This window comes from Suricata suricatta, chromosome 1 (genome assembly GCF_006229205.1).
Source record: "Suricata suricatta isolate VVHF042 chromosome 1, meerkat_22Aug2017_6uvM2_HiC, whole genome shotgun sequence".
Classification (NCBI taxonomy): Eukaryota; Metazoa; Chordata; class Mammalia; order Carnivora; family Herpestidae; genus Suricata; species Suricata suricatta.
The window spans coordinates 155,152,531-155,172,552 of record NC_043700.1 but is presented as its reverse complement, the minus strand read 5'-3'; the positions used below and the strand labels follow the sequence as shown (position 1 = coordinate 155,172,552).

Sequence of the window (20,022 nt, the reverse complement as noted above, 5' to 3'; positions counted from 1 at the left end):
GATAATCTAATAGAAAAATGATTCTGAGGGGGAAAAATATGTGAGTTCTATTTGAAATTTTGAGGTCTGGGCACGTACAGTGGGAGAATAAAGAACAGGGGAGACAAGAAAGATGAATTGGGGAGTGGTCAAAAAAATGAAAGGAAGCATAACAAATAACATCTTTCCTTCCGTGGGGCTCAGTGTATTCTATATTAATATACTATAGATTGAGAACCCTATGGTGTGATATATATACACGCCTGTATTAATCCTCTAAGAATTAACATTATTTAAGTAACAAGAATTAGAAAATTCTTAAATTGTTCTATCCTATTAACTTTATATGTTTTTTGCATATAGTTCTAACCTATTTTATATATAAAAAAAAGAAAGACTTGTTTTCACTGGGTCATACTATAACTCCAAGTAATGCAATGCCATTTATTATGAAATCTTAAAGGAACGGTCATAATTACCTTTTTGTCCAGAGAGTCCAAAATGTTATCCAACCATTTGTACAAATAGCCATCTGATGAAAGTCCTACATTATCTGCAACAGGGCCACAACACAGTACAGCAGACATAGCCTTCAAACAATAATATTAGAATTACATTTAAAACACTTACGAGGTTATATGTTGGTTGCTTAATGAGAAGAGGCAGGATATTTTTATTTGTGCTTATGTGGCCATAATACCTTTAAATCTTTACAAAGAAAAGCATAATTAATCGTAATTTTTGAAACTAAGTCATTTGTTATGAGTAGTAAGTAAATGGATGATACCAAATTAGGCATGGACTTTGAACAGTACTGGAAGAGAAGAGGGAAGAAAAAGACCAAGGAAAAGTATTTAAGCAGGGAAAAAGAGGCAATTCTCAGTTCTTTAAGAAAATGGTATTTAAATTTTAGGTAGATTCTGTAACTTATTTTGCACTGTATCTTACACATTCAAATAAACATCCAGAATATTTTCATACAGCAGGCAAATATTTATTCAGCGTGCTCAGAAATCTACCCTCTTTATAATACTAGGCAAAGAGAGTAAAAAAAAAATTTAACTATACTCTTCACATAAGACCAAGGAAATCAGATTTCAAAGTAAATACCTTCAGGGCACAGTACTGATGCCTGTTAATTTGCATATTTCTGTCACTGTATCTGTCCAGGGGTGTAAACATGATGCTGAAAGGACCTGCCCAGTGACTGAACAGCATAAACAGACTGTGACGGAGGCTCTGCTGAGGAAAGATACTTCTTCTCTGGTGCACTGGGAATAGAAAATAGATGGGGAAAAAATGATTTCCATTTCTCTTTATTTTAATGTGCATGTCAACGTATTTGGTATTCAGTATGTAATATTATTTAAAAAAAAAAAAAAAAGCAAAAGTTTTTATCAAACTGCCGGAAACCTCCTCGGTGGCAGAAATCATTTACACATGTGCAAGTCACAGGAGCAGGGCTGCAGTCGGTCAGCAGGCGGCACGGGGCTGGGAGAGACACAGGACCTTGGCAAGCAGGTTTAAAGAGAGGCAGGGTACTGCCCGGAGGCCGGCACGGAGCCGGGAGCCAGGACCCTGCCTCTGTCCCTGGCTGTTGCCGGTTCCTCAGTAAGTGGGGCCAAGATATCAACACAAACACAACTCTGGATCTTGGTTCAATGTCAAGTGAAATCTTTGGACGAGCTAAGCGGTTTTTAAGCTGTATGTTTTTAGCAGCACAGTTGTCTTGATAAAAGACCCGAGAATCCTTACATAAAATCTCGATACACAAAACAGGCAAAGGAGGGGCTGATCTGCTCGACCTCAGGGGTAAGGGCTGGTGTCCAAAGCCATTCTGCTGCCTCTTGCTGATGGCAGCGGAGGCAAAATGTCACAGTTTGAAAACCACTGGATGAGATAATATCTGAGGATTCTTTCTGCTTTAAAACTCCACCAATAAAGTCTCGGTGTCAATCCTTGTTGAAGAAACCCAACAGTATCTTAATGAACCAATCTGCAAGTTGTGGAAAAAATGTTTAGTAATGGACTAAGTTCTCTTTAATGTTAATGAGCTTCAGTTCAGAAAATTTAGAGGGAAAGATGGCTTTTTTCCTCTAAACAGCATCATTTCCTTGAAAGTTCCAAATAGGACTCCTGCACTTGAAATTAAGGTACCTAAAGAAATGTTCACTGGACCCTTTTATTAACTACAAGCCATGTTCTTGCTTTAAAAGTCAACTGTTCGCATGTATTTTTAAAGGTAACAAAATTATTCTTTTTCTTTCTGAAAAAGATTTATATTTACATTTATACCAAAGGGTCACATTTTTATGTCTTATACTTGTAAAGAATTTATGGCTTTTTAAAATGTAATTGCATAAACTGATATTTCTAGTACCTGACATATAGTATGTACTCAATAATAAGCACATTGACCTTAAAGGAATCAATCAAGAACACCATATCCTCGGTATATTTTATAACGGCAGGCTACACCCTTCTTCCATTATTTGAAAGTAGCTCCCTAATTCTATTCTCAGTTACCATTTGGAACATTAATTCTTTTTGCTCAATACATCTAGGACAAGTCTGTCTAAAGAAGCTTGGCCTAGGGGCATCTGGGTGGCTCAGTGGATTAAGTGTCCGACTCTGGCTCCGGCTTGAGAATTCGAGCCCCGCGTCAGGCTCTGTGCTGACAGCTTGGAGCCTGGAGCCTGCTTCAGATTCTGTCTCCCTCCCTCCCTCCCTCCCTCTCTCTCTTTCTCTCTCCCTCCCTCCCTCCCTCCCCAGTTTGCACTCTGTTTCTCTTTCCTTCAAAAATAAATGAACATTAAAAAAATTTTTTTAAGAAAGAAAGAAGCTTATTCTATTGATTTCTTAAATTTTTTGTTAGTGTCTTGATTATCCTTAAAAATCTACGTGGGGTTGCTTTTTGATTTCTACTCACGTCACTAACTGAAAGGTAAAACAAACTCTTGCCACGTTTGTTTGTTTGCTGATAGGTTATGTTGACGAATTTTCCACTATGTTCACAAGCTGCTTTAGCAGCTGAGACTGCAAACCCTCATGGGAAGAAAATACAGGACAGTCCCTGATATTCAATAATGTTTTAAGAAACGGAGAGTAATTACCTGGAACATTCTGGATGATATTCGCCACTAAGGCACTAAAATGGCATCGTATATCCTTCAGTGTGTCAGAGTCCTTTTCATTTTCTGCTTCGAGGAGTTGTCGAGTTAAATCTACATATTCCAATAAAGTGTTGTTGAGGAAATGGGTTTCATTATCAAGCCCACCACTTGCACTGAAAATATTGCGGAAAAAAAATACAGAAAATGTGATCTTAAATTCTAATTTAAATCAAAATAAATTCCTAGTAATCAAAACCAGAATAATACACGGTTGACCCTTAAACAACATGAGGGTCAGGGGTACCTACCCATACCACCCCAGTCAAAACTGTGTATATATCTTTTAATTCCACAAAACTTAGCTACTAATAGCCTATTGTTGGCTGGAAACCTTGCCAATAACATAAACTGTCAATGAACATAAATTTTGCATGTTATACAAATTATATACTATATTCTTGTAATAAAGTAAGAGAGAAAAGGAAAGCATAAGAGAAAACACATTTATATTACTGTATTGTTAAAATTCACATACAAGTGGGCCTGTGCATCTCAAATCCATGTTCAAGGGTCAACTAACTATGTATTAAACTTGGCACGGTCATGATAGTGTGCCACTTAATATAAAAAAAGAACATGATTTTGGCTTACAAATATAAAATAGATAGTGCTTTTTTAAAGTTTATTTTTGAGACAGAGTGTGCGTGTGAGGGAGGGGCAGAGAGAGGGGGAGAGAGAAAATCTCAAACAGGCTCTGCACTGTTAGCTCAGAGCCCAATGCAGGGTTCAATTCCATGACTGTGAGATCATCACCTCAGGTGAAGTCAAGAGTTGGACACTTAACAAACTGAGCCATCCAGGCACTCCTAGACAGTGCTTTTTTTTTCTTTAATGTTTATTTTTTGAGAAAGAGAAAGAGTGTGAATGGGGGAGGGGCAGTGAGCAAGGGAGACACAGAATCCTAAGCCGATTCCAGGCTCTGAGCTGTCAGCACAGAGCCTGATGTAGGGCTCAAACCAATAAGCCATGAGATCATGACCTGAGTCGAAGTCAAATGCTCAACTGACTAGGCCACTCAAGCACCCATAGATGGTGCTTCTTAGTCAAGAAATTACTGCAATTTATATTATTCAATTCCACATCTGCTTTTAGTCAACTATTCTGAGTGCTGAATGTTATTCCTTCTCTGGCAAAATATATAGCTTTTCAAAATAAGGAAATAAGGCATATGGGACAGGAAGGATCAGTTCAGAAGGGTAGAAAGAAAGACTAGTTCTATATATTCTCCTAGTTGCCATGCATATTTATATCATGCCTTTGCATAATCAACTACCCATTAGCAAGATTCTAAAACAGGTAGTACAAAGGATACAAAACTTTAAGAGAATTAAGTATGAGTGCTAGTTTTCAAGTCTTCTAATACCCACGGAGTTGCCTCAAAACTCTGCCGTAATTTTTTTCCCTGAGGCAAGGGCTCTTTGCCTAGAAACTACAGACCGGAAGGGCTCATTTGGTCAGAAGTCTTGGGTTCTGGTCTTGTGCCATCGCTTATGAAGGATCTGACCAGTAGCTACCTCAGAGCATTTTAGTAAGACTGTAAATGAGTTACTGTATAAGAGAGGATTGTGAAACCATTAACTGCTATATCCATGATTAGCTGTTACACTTGTATTTATTTTGATCAGCTTTTCCTTGCTATATTTGAAAAGTTCTTCTAAAACACATGATTTTGAAAGTAAAAATAATGTTTAATAGTTGTGAAGAGCTTCCTATAAACACGATAGGGGAGCAAGGGTGGCTCAGTTAGCTAAGTATCTGACTTTGGCTCAGGACATGATCTCATGGTCTATGAGTTCGAGCCCCACATCAGTCTTTGTGCTGACAAGCTCAGAGCCTGGAGTCGGCTTTGGATTCTGTGTCTTCCTCTCTCTCTCTGCCCTTCACCCTCTCTCTCTCTCACACTCACTCACTCAAAAATAAGTAAACATTAAAAGAAAATAAAAAAAAAAATAAACATCTTAAAGCCATGAAAATAAGAGTAAGGAATCACAGTGGTATCATAGCATCTTAAAAATACCAGTCTACAATAATATGTTGAATGAATTCATAATGAATGTCCCCCATCCCTTTTTTTTGATAAAGAAAAGGTGCAAGTGAGAGAAGGACAGAGAGAGACAGAGACAGAGAACCCCATGAGGGCCAGAGAGAGAGCGGAAGGAGGGCGGGGAGGGGCCGAGAGAGAGAGAGAGAGAGAGAGAGAGAGAGAGCTCACCGGAGTGGGGCTCAGCTCACCTGATGTGGAACTGGGACTCAAGAACCACGAGATTATGACCTGAGTTGAAGTCAGATGCTTAATGACTGAGCCACCCAGGAGCCTTTTTTTTTTTTTTTTTTAAGTTTCCCTATCTTCCTTAAACGAGTGGTTTTAATTTCTGAGTCATGATTTATTACCGGATGGGAAACCAATTTAATAGACTGCAACCTGACCCAGAATAAAACATTCATTCATTTAACAACTATTCACTGAGTACCTCTTAGGCACGGGGCACACAAAATTGGCTCAAGGAAGGAAACAAAGCCCTGCCTTCTTTGCATTCAGAATTCATCTTTCTTGCCTCAGTCAAGGAAATTAAAAGTCCTTAATAGCAACAGCATTATAGTATTACTTTCTCTTTAAAAAACAACCAAACAAAACCAAAAGCATAACTGTGTTCAAAACCATTACTTCTCAGTGGTGAGTACAGCTTTTGTAATTAAATTTTTAGTACACTACCATCCTGCAGCTTCCCCAAAATAGCACCAAAGATTCTTCATTCATTAACATACATTAAAAGCAATAAAAAGGGAAAAGATCGAGATACGTATTAGGCGGTTGAGTTTTTGCATGTTTCAAATTCTCTTTTCCTAACATCCACTGTTTTATTTTTGGGTAGGACAAAAAAAAAAAAAAAGAAAATGCTTTTCATTTACTATAAGGAAAAAGGGAATCAGTGGTTTAAATTCTCTTTTATTAAAGCTGTTTTGAAGGCACTTGTCCAAAGCATTTGATGCAAACCATGAAAGGGAGGAGGTACTCAGAAACAAGCAGGACAAACATATCAGTAACAATACTGCACTAGCTCATTAGCATTCTTTCTTCCTCAAGATCTCTTTTCAGTAACCTTTTCGTTGGACTCGATCGGATCTCTTTTTTTTCCCCTCCTTCAATAAAAAGTCAGGCAACACCATTACCCTTCCTAAGGAAATAGTTCTCAACCCAAAGCTGATGGAATTTTCCTCGAGGGGCTGGTCTTAGCGTCAAAATGCCTTTATCCTAACAATAACTCCAGGTTTTATGTCTTCACAGTGAAGGATGAAAAGTTAAGAATTATGATTTATGTTCATGGATTTTGTAATTTTCCCCAATAGGGCAGATTAATAGTTGATTGGAATAAATCTGTAAACTTTATAGTGTTTAGCCTATATATATAGCATATATATGTGTGTGTGTGTGTGTGTGTGTGTGTGTATATATATATATATATATATACACACGATTTTACAATCCAAAAGAAATACATCTTTAAAACGAGATAAGATACAGTTAACTTAGTCACAAAAAAAGGCTACTGTCCACTTGCTGAGTTACTAGCTTCCTACAAAAATCAAAGGAATGTCAGACCCAATTTTTGCCCGAAGCAATCTAGTACTAGTGGTAGATTTTTCAATACGTTTTTTAGCTACTGGTTAATACTGGATGGACTGGCAAATAATGCTCACAGCATTGCAGTTTTTTATTGTTGTTACAAAAGTGCTTTTCTGTTTTTATATATTTCATAAGAGAAAAAAAAATAATATACCCTAATCATTCCAAAGTTTTACAAATCAAAATCGAATACTGACCTGTGACTAATGACACCAGCATCTGCCAGCAGTTCGAATATTCGTACCAGTTGTACTCGTAAAATATCTCGACGCCTGCGCCGTTTCATATTCTATTCCAAAGACAGAAAGATTATTAAGTAAAAGTCCTTCAGGGAAGATGATGGTGAACTTGGGGTTGTAGGGCACATTGTGATTATTTTGTTTGTGGAGTGCAGGCTTCAAGCGGCCTAGTGGCCGCTGACTCAGAGAGACGTGCAGATGGTTTGAAATTAATGAGCCAAATAAAATCCCGTGACAGTTTACATGGCAATACCCCTTGTGTGGGAGGGAAATAAAATCCTATAGTTACTTTACAGTTACTTATAGGTGATTTGCTAATCTGACAACTTTAGAAGAACTGAAGCAGTTAGTCAACTGTTCTCACTGAATGCTAAAGAATCTCTAAGATATTCCCCCAAATATAACAGGAGCGCAGGGAAAGAACAAAAGGGGGAATGACGAAGCCCCACAGACGTTGCTCATGCCAAAGTTTTCCACTCAATAATTAATTTTGACACAAACACTATAAATAAAAGAAAAAATTTATCTGATCATTATGGTATGAATAAATCTGCCTTACTAGAGCCAAACTACTAATGGCTAGTTTATACTAGCTGTACCGTCTCCACTGGGTTCTGCTTCCAGGGGGAACCCAGGTAGTAGGAAGAGACAGATCTGCTGATCACTTTCTTCTATTGCTCACTTATGTCACTATGATGTGATTTTCACAATACAGAACTATCTGGAAACCTACAAAATCCAGTTTCCTGCCACCATTAGCAGGCCAATTTGCTGATAACCAGTTCATCACATTTACTAGTTCTTTTCACTCTCTATAAAGTGTACAGCAATTTACACTGAACAGGATGGTTTCTAAACACCTTTGTGGATTTCTGACAAACTTTAATTGACTTGTTTTCACTTTGTCTCTATAGAGATTGTGAATCTACAGCACTCAAAATATATCTTACATTCAAGGCACATGGTTGTCTATTCACTTAGTATAATGACTTCTTTCCCTTGAAATTCCGAAGTGTAAAGATTGATACTTAATTTTGTTTCCATTTCCATTTTTGTCTAATAATCCTATAACTTTCATCCTATACTGTAATCAACTTGATCATTCTGAAACAAAAGTCTGATCGGTTACTAAATGGGGATACTACAACTACTCCACCTAAAGAAAGGAAATAATTATTCAAGTTTCTAAAGAGTAGCTATTGTCCCCATCTCCCTCTCCTGTTTGAATTCCTCAGTGACATTAATAGCAGTGATTCTCAGACTTTTACACCAGGCTCATCTAAGGTGGTTTTTAAAAGATTTCTGGGCTCCATTCCAGGGATTCTCAGTCAACAGGCCCAGAGAGCTACAATTTTTAGGAAGCTCTCCAGGCATAGATGCCTGTGCCATATGGTAACCACTGGTCTGCTGGGAAAAGTGGAAACAAGGAGTCTGTCATGAGATCATTCTTCCTTGGCTTTGCGGCACAATCACTTTCTCCATAATATAACCGTGGAAAAGACTCTGCAATGCCCAAGTTCTCTCGTAAAGTTTGCAAAAGCTATTTCTCTGCTTAGAATGCCTTCCCCTGGCTTATCTACCAGGGAACACACATCAAACTTCACCTCAAATACTGGTGCTTCACGCCTGCTTTCCCCCCACAGGCAGAGGCCGAGAGGCTTTCTTTTCTACAGTTTGTACAACCGCTTATCTGCGACTTTATTCAAGTGCATAATACATCATTATAGTTATGGTTTGCATATTTGCTGGTCCCACTGGACCTGCAGCTTCTAAAAGTTGCTCAGGACCTGACATAAAACTATAGATTTGGGACCATAAACCTAGGGTTGGCAAAACATGGACTTCACAGGCCAAATCTGGCCCACTGCTGTCTAACTAAAATTTTACTGGAATATAGCCACGCCCCTTTGTTTAGTAGTCCACGCAACAAAACCGAACAGTTGCAATGGAGACATTAGGACCTGCAAAGGTGACAATATTTACTATCTGGCCATTTACAAAAGTTTGCTTTCTGGCAACCCTGATTGTCCTCACTTTTGTCATAGCAATGTAATATCTTTTATAAAATGAGTTTCTGCGTAAAGATCTCTGTGAGGGGGAGAAACAGAGTTCTATATATTCAAAAAATGTTGAAAACTGCTTTTAGATGATCTTTCACATATTTACTTCTCAATTTCTAACTTTGGATATAATGTATAGAATAGACAAGTACCTGCCAAATAAATATTTAACGGTAGAAAACTACACAGCTTACCTCTGGCCTTCTTTCGAGTGCTTCTTTAATTATGGGATGCAATTCCTCTATTAGTTCCCTAGAAGAAAAATTATATACATTTTTAAATTAACTGCTGAACAGATATAATCTAATGTGCAAATATGTAAACACTAATACAGTGATGTGAAATGTCAAGTGTTAATCCTAATTCTACTGTTTTTAAATGCAATCCATATTGTTCTGTTTTGGTTACAGAAGAACATATGCACACGGTAGAATATTTGGAAGGCAGGAAAAAATGGGATAGACCACTTATTTGAACTTGCAGAGGTGAGTACTGTTAAGATTGTTGTTCTATCATTTTGCAGCCCACGCACATTTTATATAGTTGAAACCCTGTTATATATAAGATGGTGTCTTTTCCCCACTAACGTTAGCATAATGACTTTCACATGCCATTAGTTTATTCATAGTATTCTGTTTTAGGGGGATACCACAATCTTCCTAACCATTTTCATTTATTAATGATTCATTAAATGTTACATAATTTTTTAGAAGATTTTGAAGTTATTTATTTATTATTATTATGTTTTAATGTTTATTTACTTTTGAGAGAGACAGAGCTCGAGCAGGGGAAGGGCAGAGAGAGAGAGATACACAGATTCTGTAATAGGGTCTAGGCTCTGAGCTGTCAGCACAGAGCTTGACATGGGGCTTGCACCCATGAACCCTGAGATTGTGACTTGAGCTGAAGTCGGACACTTAACCGACTGAGCCACCCAGAAGATCCTAAAAAAATTTTTTCAAATGTTTATTTTTGATAGAGAGGGAGAGAAAGAGACAGAGAATCCCAAGCTGTCGCCGCAGAGCCTGATGCGGGGCTTGAACTCACAAATTGTGACACTATGACTTGACCCGAAGTTGGACATTTAATAGACTGAGCCACCCAGGTGCACCTAAAGATTTTAAGTAATCTCTACAACTAATGTGGGGCTTGAACTTACAACCCTGAGATCAACAGGCACATGTTCTACCAACTGAACTGGCCAGGTGCCCCAATTTTATTTAATTTTTGTCATTATAAATACTGCCTCAGTGAACATCTTTGTCTTCATTTCTGATTATCTCCTTAGGATTAATTCTTATAGAGGCACCTGGGTGGCTTAGCCAGTTAAGCGCCAGACTTTGGCTCAGGTCATAATCTCACGGTTCGTGGGTTTGAGCCCTGCATCAGACTCTGTGCTGACAGCTGGCTCAGAGCCTGGAGCCTGTCTTTGGATTCTGTATCTCCCTCTCTCTCTGACCCTCCCCTGCTTGTACTGTCGCTCTCTGTCTCTCAAAAATAAATAAAAACATTTTTAAAAAGGGATTAATTCTTATAAACAGCATTAATGAGTTAAAGGGTATGAACTTCAGGAAAACGATAATTTTATCTTTGCTTATATTATGACTTGTGCTCATTGTGGATAACTGGGAAAATAAAAAAGGATAATAAGAAAATACAATGTATCCACAATTTCAAGATCTGTGGAAACTACTGCAGATATTTAAAGTGTTTGCCTGAGGATTGTTTCTCTTTATGAGAATTTGTTTTTTAAGAAGCTGAGATCATCTGTGGATCCCATTTTTTCTATTAGCACAATAATGTATTTAGTTGTCATAAAATAAGCTTCCAAAATTTCACTGATGATGAATGCCACCCTACAAATACAGACACATAATAATTAGCTAACCTAGTCTCTGCTGGATGTGTTATGTGAGAGAGAAAACATCAAACATCCCCTGAGATCAATGGAGGACAATGTCAAAGGAATAAACGCAAGGCCCAGCAGGGAAGGCAATGGCCAAGCAGAATCTCAGGCAAAAATGAGGGATTTTTTTATTATATATATAATAAACATCAAGAATGATGTAAGATATATATGTAAATATTTCCTTTAAAAAGAACCTAATTCTCTTGCAGAAGAACAGGAAAAGTTATAGTTTTCGCCAATAAACAAAAACTGGGAAATAATCACATCACTATGTGAATAGGTAGAAAAGTATTAAAAATTTACATGGCATTTTATCATTTGTAGAGCCTATTTGTACAAAGATATGTGATTTTCGCAGTAATTCTGTGAAGAACATTGGGTAATTTTTACTTGTTCAATCAAAATGAAGAAATAAAGGACCAGAGATATTAAAGGACTCATTAAATGTCACGTGGCTAGTTACCCAGTAAACGTCAGGACTGATATGAACTGCCCTGATGGTAAGTTCTCTGTCACACCTTCTCTCCAACAGTACATTTGCTAGGTTAGTGCACAGAGAACGCATATGAAAATAATTACCTAAAAGCTCCTGGGTTGGTCCTGCCAAGACCTAGAACAAGGGATTCTGTGATTTCTATGCTCTCAGAGCGCATCATTGGAACTATGTGCTTAAACAAGGATGAAGGGGATGGGATGCCGATAATCTGAAAAAAAAATATTTATAGCAGCCATTAATGACAGTACACCTCATAAATAATTGACAAACTTCATCAATATTTCATCAAGGGCCACGGACAGATGAAATTTTACTGTGAATGGGACTTCAAAATTCCCGTCATGTACGTCATCTAAAAACAATAAATGATTTTTCCAGTGGTTCACTGCAAGTTCATTAAAAGAAGCAGGGCCCTACGAGTCTCCTAACTTCTTACAGACACTTACCATCATTAAATAGGCTGACTCCCTCCATCTGATAGTCTATGTCTTTTGATCCATAAAAACCAATCTAAAAAAATTACTTCTACAAGAGTCACGGGTGTTAAAGAAAGATACCCAGGTCTTAGAAGTATCCTAAATTTTCTTCCACCGCTTCACAATATTGTGTGTCACAGCATGAAGACTACAGAACTGTTATTATCAACTATTGTCTGTATCACTACATAATTTAGGGAAATTCTGCAAAGGTATTTCTTGAATTCATCATGATGAATTTAATGAGCACGACCCTCTACCAGTACGAGGTTTGTGCGTCTATATACACACATATATATGAATGAAACTGACTTCAACAAGGAGTCTACCGTCCTGCGATTTCTTGAACCACTTTCATCATCAGTACAAGTAATCCACTTTTCAACCAAATTCCTTCACTGTCCTGGGAAAGAAACTCTAAGAACATTATTTCACGGTACCGCTCCAACTCGGTGGCCGGGTGGGAAGCCTTACTTTGGAATCGATGCCGTAGCCACTGTCGGGGGTAGACGCCAGCGTCTCGGGAGGAGAGCACCTCACAGACCCGGCGGACGCTGAGGAGGTGGCGGAGGTCGCCGCACTGCAGCAAAGGAGCAGGTAGTTTCTCCACAGGCCGATGTAGGAGTCACTGCCTGTGGTGCTGTTCACTTTCTTAGCATTGACGGGGCTGCTGAGGTGGGGGGGAAGAGCGAGGGACACAGGGAGATATAAATAACATGACATTTCTTGAAGCTTCCTTGAACTAAAGCTAAACTCTATCAATTTAGGGGAGATGGTTACCATAAAGTGCTATGCTATGATGGCTAACTCCCTGTGGGAATGGTGTTAGACATAAATGCAGAAAATATCTGACTGAACATTAAAACATAGTATCATCTTAACCTCATCTGTTGTTCTTGTGACCGAAGTTAATATTTTATCAGATCACATTTTGCAACTTATATATACGCTCAATGTAAAAACAAACCAACCATGAAAATCCCCTTTGATCACCCATCAAAATAAGCACTGTCTATTCTTTTACACATTTCAATTCGTATACAAACATGTTGAATAGATCTCTTTTAACTTACAAAAACTGAACAACACTGGTTTTTTTGTTTTGTGCTTATATGTACTTAACATGTGTTTGAACATCTTCCACTGAATGACTATACTTCTGCGATACCATTTTTGAGGACTGTATGCCATATTACTATAAAGATTATCAGGTTTTGTTTAAATTTTCATTACTGGGCAGTTTAACTAATAGCAATTTCCCCCCATCATACATAATACTATACATTTCAATATACGCTTAACAATAGAAAAATTTAATTATTCTCTTGGGTCAACTCCTAAAAATGAAATTGCGTCATCAAAAGGGTATCTACATTTTTAAGGCCTTCTGTCAAATTTCTGTCTTGAAACATTAGACCAATGAAATACGCTGGAACAATTCCACACATCGTTGCAAACACCAAAATTCTGCTGGGATTATGGGCCGAGAGTAAAACAAAACCAAAAATACTAACACATAGTCCTTGGCTTCAGTACATTTATATATATATTTTTTAATTTTTTACTGATGTGTATTTATTTTTGACAGAGGGTGTGCCGGCAGGGAAGAGGCAGAGAGAGGGAGTTGCAGAATCCAAAGCAGGCTCCAGGCCCTGAGCTGTCAGCACAGAGTCAAAAGCAGTGCTCGAACTCACAAACCATGAGATTGTGATCTGAGCCAAAGTCGGACACTCAACCAACCGAGCCACCCAGGCGCCCCAGTACATTTATATATTAAGATAAGCAAAGCAAACATACCACTTCTTTAATTCATCAAGAGTGTTTTACTATTTTAGAAAATATTGTGGTAGCAGTAAAAACAAAATAAAACAACCCTGTGAAACATCACTACCAGCAGGGCTCCTGGCCTGGGTGGCTCAGTTTCTTGGATGACTAACTCTTGATCTTGGCTTAGGTCATGATCTCTCTGTTCAGGAGTCTGAGCCTTGCATCCCTCTCTGTGCTGATAGCACAGAGCCTGCTTGGGAGTCTCTCACCCTCTCTTTCTGCCCCTCTCTGGCTCTTTCTCTCTCTCACAAAAATAAATAAAAATAAACTTAAAAAAATATCACTACCATCATGAGTACTGTGGAAGATATACAATACGGAAATGAATAAAATAATGTCAGATGATCCCAACTATGATGAAAAACGAGAGAGGAGATAGAGAAGGGTAGTAGGAGAGGAGCTTCTAATTTAAAACAAGGTAATCAGGGGAGGCTAAGATAAGGTCATAAACGTTATGCAAGCTGGCAAGTGCCAATTTGCACTAAATAAATAACATGTGATACGTAATACCTGAGCATCTACGTAGATATATAATAAGCATGGGTCCACCTACAGAAATACCAGAAATACCCCTATTCTAATCCACAAGGAGGAATGATTATTCCGGGTTGGAGATGTAAGAGAAGGCTTTAAAAAGAAGGTGGAATTTGAGCTACAGCAGATATCAACATGCAGAAGACAGAGAAGACAAAAGACATTCTAGGTTCATGTGAACAAAAACTCAGAGAGTGGGAACTGTAGACACATGCAGTGAACTTGGAGAAGTTTGTGTGGTTCTAACATAAGAACACACGGACAGCAATGACCGAAAGTAAGGGAAGAAGTACAGACTAGAGTCAGATTTGGAGAGCCTTTCATGACCCTGAGGTGTCAGGTTTGTCCAAGTGTTGGGTTTAAATGGGCAACTTATATGATGAGAGGCCTCATTCCATGAGATCTGATGAATGGAGTACTGGATAAAGGGAAATCAGGAACTCGAATTCAGGTTCAAAAATACTATATTTGACTTTATCTTTGTCAATTCTGATGCCTTTTATTGCTGATGCTAGGACTTCCAACACTATGTTAAACAACACTGGTGAGAGTGGACACCCCTGTCATGTTCCTGATCTCAGGGGGGAAGCTCTCAGTTTTTCCCCATTGAGGATGATATTAGCTGTGGGCTTTTCATAAATTGCTTTTATGATGGGGAGGGGGAAAAAGAGTTAGGGAGAGAGAGGGAGGCAAAGCATGAGAGACTCTTGAATACTGAAAACAAACTGAGGGCTGAAGGGGGAGGGGGAGAGGGGAAGAGGTCATGGTCATAGGGGAAGGCACTTGTGGGGAGGAGCACTGGGTGTTATATGGAAAACAATAAACTATAAAAAAAATACTATACTTAAGAGCAAGAAGAAATTAACTGCAGTTTATGATGACCTTGTTCAATGCCCTATCGCATCATCAGTTATTCCAAATCTTGACCATTATCCCCAGTGCCATCACCACTAGTCCCTATCAGCAGATGGCCTTCCTTATTATGTCATCAGGAAAGGTAAGGTCGCTGTGCTTGGGGTCTCTTCACTATGCACCCTTCCTCTATACGCTTATGGATGCCCAGACCTACACTGGTCTCCAGGCCCTCTCCTCCTTAATTCTTTCCTTTGGTATAGATTCATCAGACACATACTGTGTACCAAGCACTGTGCTATTTAGGAAACCAACAATTTGGTGAGACTGAATTACATGAAAAGGATGAAGGGATTATGAGACTACATCCTTTACATCTTTCATCTTCCCCCTTAAAACATCAGTACATTATGGCTGGTTCTTTATTTGTGGAATTTTCAATGTGTACAACTTTCAAATATGTACTTAAAAACTGACAGTCAACACATTTTAAAATTTACACTAGGAAAACAACGTACTTTATATCAACCTGTGGGGACAATAATTGGAGTCTTGTGTACGCAAACATCCACGCATAGCTCACAGCTGTACAGCAGTGTTTGGGAAGGTTTTCTTGCTTTAAGAAACTGGAGAGACTTATAATCCATGGGTCCTGGCCTTGGGTCACATGTGCAAATACCCATATGTGTGACGGGCTGATCACATCAAACTGATGGCTGATAGGAGAAGAGTTCCATTCTGCTAATGTCTGTAAATCAATCGAGCTAGGGCAATACAGCAAAGTAGTCTGCGTAGAGAAAACAACAAAGGATTATCACACATTTCAGTAACTTGCAGAGTTCTGCCATATGGATTGCATTAAACTATAGTGGCCTCTTGGTAGCTTCTAGAACAGAGGCAATAATGAGGGCCAAGAAGGGCTTAAGGGAGTAGTGAGTTCCTGAAATTGCATATAAAGTTTTTTTGTGTGTGCGTGTGTACATGCATTTTTCTGGAGAAAGATTCCAGAGCATTCATTAGTCCCAAAAGGATCCATAAACCAAAAAGGTGAAGAACCACTACTTACATGAATAATCAACTTTCATGGGCATACTAAAGCTGCGAGGGAATGAAAAATGGTCCATTAACTTTATGCTGAGATGCCCTATATATACACAGGCAGAAGAGACAGGAAAATAGACTCCTCTACAGATGTACATATTCTTCAATATTTGTTCAATGATATTCCAAGCTATTGTACTGAAGAGACAGAGATTTACCTTCAGAGCAAATTATATGTCAAACAGTAACAACAAAAACAAAAACAAATGGAGTCTTAAACTAAACAGAGGTTCAACTCTATCATTCAACAGATATTTACAGACGTACCCGCGATAAGCCAGGCATGGATTTAGGCACGAGAAGTGAGTCATTCATTATTCTTTTTTGCTGGCATAAATTGTAGTTAATAATTGAAAGCAGAATTCCTTAAATTGAACAGATTCATAATCTATCTCTTAGGTTTTTAAAACTGTATTACTATCTCCCTTGGTTATACATTGAGTTGTGAGTTGTATGAGCCAAGTGTTATACTCAAAGCCCAGAAACCTTGTCCATGTATTCCAAATGGGAAGAAAAAAACTTCAAGTAGTAAAGTTTGATGGTTATTTTTATGTCCATCTTGAAATTTTGATGGATGACCTTTATAAAAAATCAAGCCCAACTAAGAAAGTTTAGTTGCATTTGCTGACAAAGTGTTTTTCTTCGTCTTAATGAGTCAAATTAATTGGGCATAAAATACTTTCCAGTGCGTTCCATTTGTAAGGGAAATTCATGTACGCACATGTGCGTGGCTTAAGTTCCAAGGCAAGACTGCACAGCATGAAATCCTCAGTTACCTGATCGGCTCCAGTGAGATGTATGAAGCTCTCAAGAATGGATGGGCTCAGCCTGTCCATCACATCTATGGCTAATTCATCATCACCCTAAAAAAAAATAAGCATATGTCTAAAAATATTTACGAATGATTAAGAAAAGTAGCCAAACCCGAGAAAACATAAAAAGACTTCACATTAGCACTATTTGTTACAAATGGAATTGAAGGCAGGTGGGATAGTTTAGACCCTGTCAAAAAGACTTCGTTGTACATTATACTTGCATGATAGGAACAGAAATGGAATAAGAATGAATAATAGGATAGTCTTTACATACTTTCATTAGACAGTTAAAGAATATAGCTAAATCTTACCTTAGGTATTTCCAAAAGTGCAAACAAAGCCCGTATTTCTCTAAGGACGCTGACGGCTAATCTCCTAGTGGCGGGTCGACTGCTACAGAGAATGACCAGTGCAAACCCTTCGACCACATGGAATACGCTGGAATACGAGCTCCTTTCCAGTGGAGGGGGATGAGAAGCTCCATTAGCCACACCATGCTGGAAAAATAAAAACAAGTTAAAGATAAAATAATATATGTAGACATTCCAGTACAGCCATTAATAAAGAATAAACCAAATTACATAAATTATAGCTATAGGTCTGCCTCAGCTCAAATAATTTAAATAACATTTAATTCATAAACATGTAACACTGAGCCCCTGGGTGGCTCAGTCGGTTGAGCTTTGGCTCAGGTCATGATCTTGTGGTTTGGTTCATGAGCTTGAGCTCCACATTGGGCTCGCTGCTGACAGTGTGGAGCCTGCTTCAGATCTTCTGTTACCCTCTCTCTGTCCCTCTCCTGTTCACCCCCCCCCTCTCTCTCAAAAATAAACAAACATTAGAAAAATGTAACCATGAACACACAGATTAAAAGCATTTAATTGGCAGTCTAAATACAAATTCTGTACGGAGCTGCTCGCATCCTCCGGCTACTCTGTAAACGTGGAGCTGACACTGTTCATCACTCTTGGCCCAACACTTCTAAGTGGATACGGAGGGGACAGAACTGGACCAGCTGAATTCAGCTGGCAGCATGGCATCACCTGAGAGCTTGTTGGAAATAGGGATTCTCGGGCTCCTCTCGATACTCACTGCAGGTTGAGAGCTAGACTGATTTAGATGATCCTGCTCTAAAATTCCACGCTTTTAGGGTACTACATTATATAAACCAACAAGTTGAGTACCTTTCATGGTAAAGTTGCAGACAAACTATATATGTGAAGCAGGGACTAGTGCCATGGGTAAAACAATCAAATAACTCAAATGGAATACTCCCAAATATTGTTATCATATCAGCTTTAAGTGTACTGGAAGCAACCTAAATGTAAGCTAGAACTGCCCCTCCTCTCTACGTTCATTCAGAACCAACTGTTATGAAAGGAAGAAGGTTGGACACACGGACACTCTAACATCTGAACTGCAAGGAGCATTAATTTAAGGGATTATGAACACTTCCAAAGCAAATGAAACCAATCAAATGTTTAGTTTTCGAAAAACCAACATACATTGACATGACTTGTGGCCATTTCCCACGGACCACATACAAAGGGACAAAACAAAGCAGTCCGGTACCTGGGAGTCCTGGTTTTTGTTATGCATTTGGGTTGCTTGTTTCCACTGGTTTATTAATTGTACCAACATCTTTACAGCATTATCAAGAAGTGTGGGATGGACATCAGTCACTTCACGAACAATAAAATAAACAAATCCTGACAGAACATCCTCCCGCCAATCTGGAAAATCAAGCATTAGTGCCTGCAGGGTATTGAAAGCCAGAGCACGCAGTTCTTCGTCCATATGAATTGTGAGCCTACCAAGAACAAAATTCCGTTAGCAAAGCTCAGAACCTTCCAAGTCATATCTTCATCTAAAACTTAAAACTAAGAACTTTAAAAAGAGGTGTCCTCTTCCCTGGTCTGTAAGAAGCATGAGGATGGGAACCAATGTTCGCTTTTTGGGCATAGTCACCCTTATGTTATTCTCATGCTTACACCATGAATCTACTAATATTAGTTGGTGTTTCTAAAAAAAATTCAGGTAAATTTGATCATAATGAAAATGTACTTTAAAAGATATAGATGGACATATCAGAATTACATTTAAAAAATTCTTTAATCCTTAAAACGCTGGATGTTTTCTCATAATCAAAAATTATATCTGATTATATAATATCTAAGCATTATTTCACTTTTATTTAATCCTTTACTATCATTGGAAAGAACATGATTATCTTTGTCCTCCTTTTTATGCTGCTGAGGTTACAGTTAAATTAGAAGACTGTGAACAAGAAAATAGAATAAACCAAGATGAAATCAAGTTAACAGAAATAATTCTTGAAGGTGAGCATGAGAGTAGATTTTGCAGTAATATCATACATGAAGTGTACCTGGGGGGTTGTGAATGAGGGGGGGCAAAGGTTGATCTAACACCAAAGTCCCTAAAGGGAGTTTAAGTCTAAGCAAATTATAGAGGAGGCTATATAAAATTTCCCTTTAGAGATACCAAAACAATCGGACATGAACGTAATATAAGCTAAAGGATTTTACCAGAACATAAAGAGAACGAAAAAAAAAGAAAACCATAAAAGACGGCCCCAGTCCTGAAGCTACTAATAGAGAATACTCTGGGAGCAAAAGTTTCTGAGTTGGGGCTCAAGAAGATTATTTAGCGACTGACCACCAGTGTTAGAAATCGCTTGAACGAATAAGATAAGAGGGTAACATGAAGAACGTGCCACAAGGACATGCTCAGGAAGCTGGGGGCGTGGAGTCATTCTCACTGACAGGAGGAAAGCTGCGTGCTTTAGGTGGAAGGAGGTATCATAGCCTTCACCCTGCTGAACTCAGTTCTGGTCTTCACTAAGCCACCTTCAACTGGCAATGAGACCAAAGAGAAAACTGTTTATAGACAGTCTGGAAGTAAGCCGCCCGAAGTGG

At 38.4% G+C, this 20,022-nt stretch overlaps 1 protein-coding gene across 7 annotated transcripts in view; it reads right to left on the bottom strand.

Moving 5' to 3' along the window:
• Positions 1 to 20,022, bottom strand: part of FRYL (FRY like transcription coactivator) — a 261,750-nt gene that overhangs the window by 72,965 nt on the left and 168,763 nt on the right. For 6 of the 7 annotated variants that reach the window (XM_029946008.1, XM_029945999.1, XM_029946032.1 and 3 more), the window contains 11 exons: positions 18,659 to 18,896; positions 17,398 to 17,583; positions 17,048 to 17,134; positions 15,689 to 15,957; positions 12,432 to 12,627; positions 11,565 to 11,689; positions 9,271 to 9,328; positions 6,975 to 7,066; positions 3,093 to 3,265; positions 1,090 to 1,250; positions 459 to 569 (listed from right to left, as the gene is read on the bottom strand). In XM_029946008.1, the coding sequence (XP_029801868.1) occupies positions 459 to 569; positions 1,090 to 1,250; positions 3,093 to 3,265; positions 6,975 to 7,066; positions 9,271 to 9,328; positions 11,565 to 11,689; positions 12,432 to 12,627; positions 15,689 to 15,957; positions 17,048 to 17,134; positions 17,398 to 17,583; positions 18,659 to 18,896 (1,696 nt within the window). The remainder of the gene's footprint in view (positions 1 to 458; positions 570 to 1,089; positions 1,251 to 3,092; positions 3,266 to 6,974; positions 7,067 to 9,270; positions 9,329 to 11,564; positions 11,690 to 12,431; positions 12,628 to 15,688; positions 15,958 to 17,047; positions 17,135 to 17,397; positions 17,584 to 18,658; positions 18,897 to 20,022) is intronic. The other variant, XM_029946024.1, reaches the window with a different exon arrangement.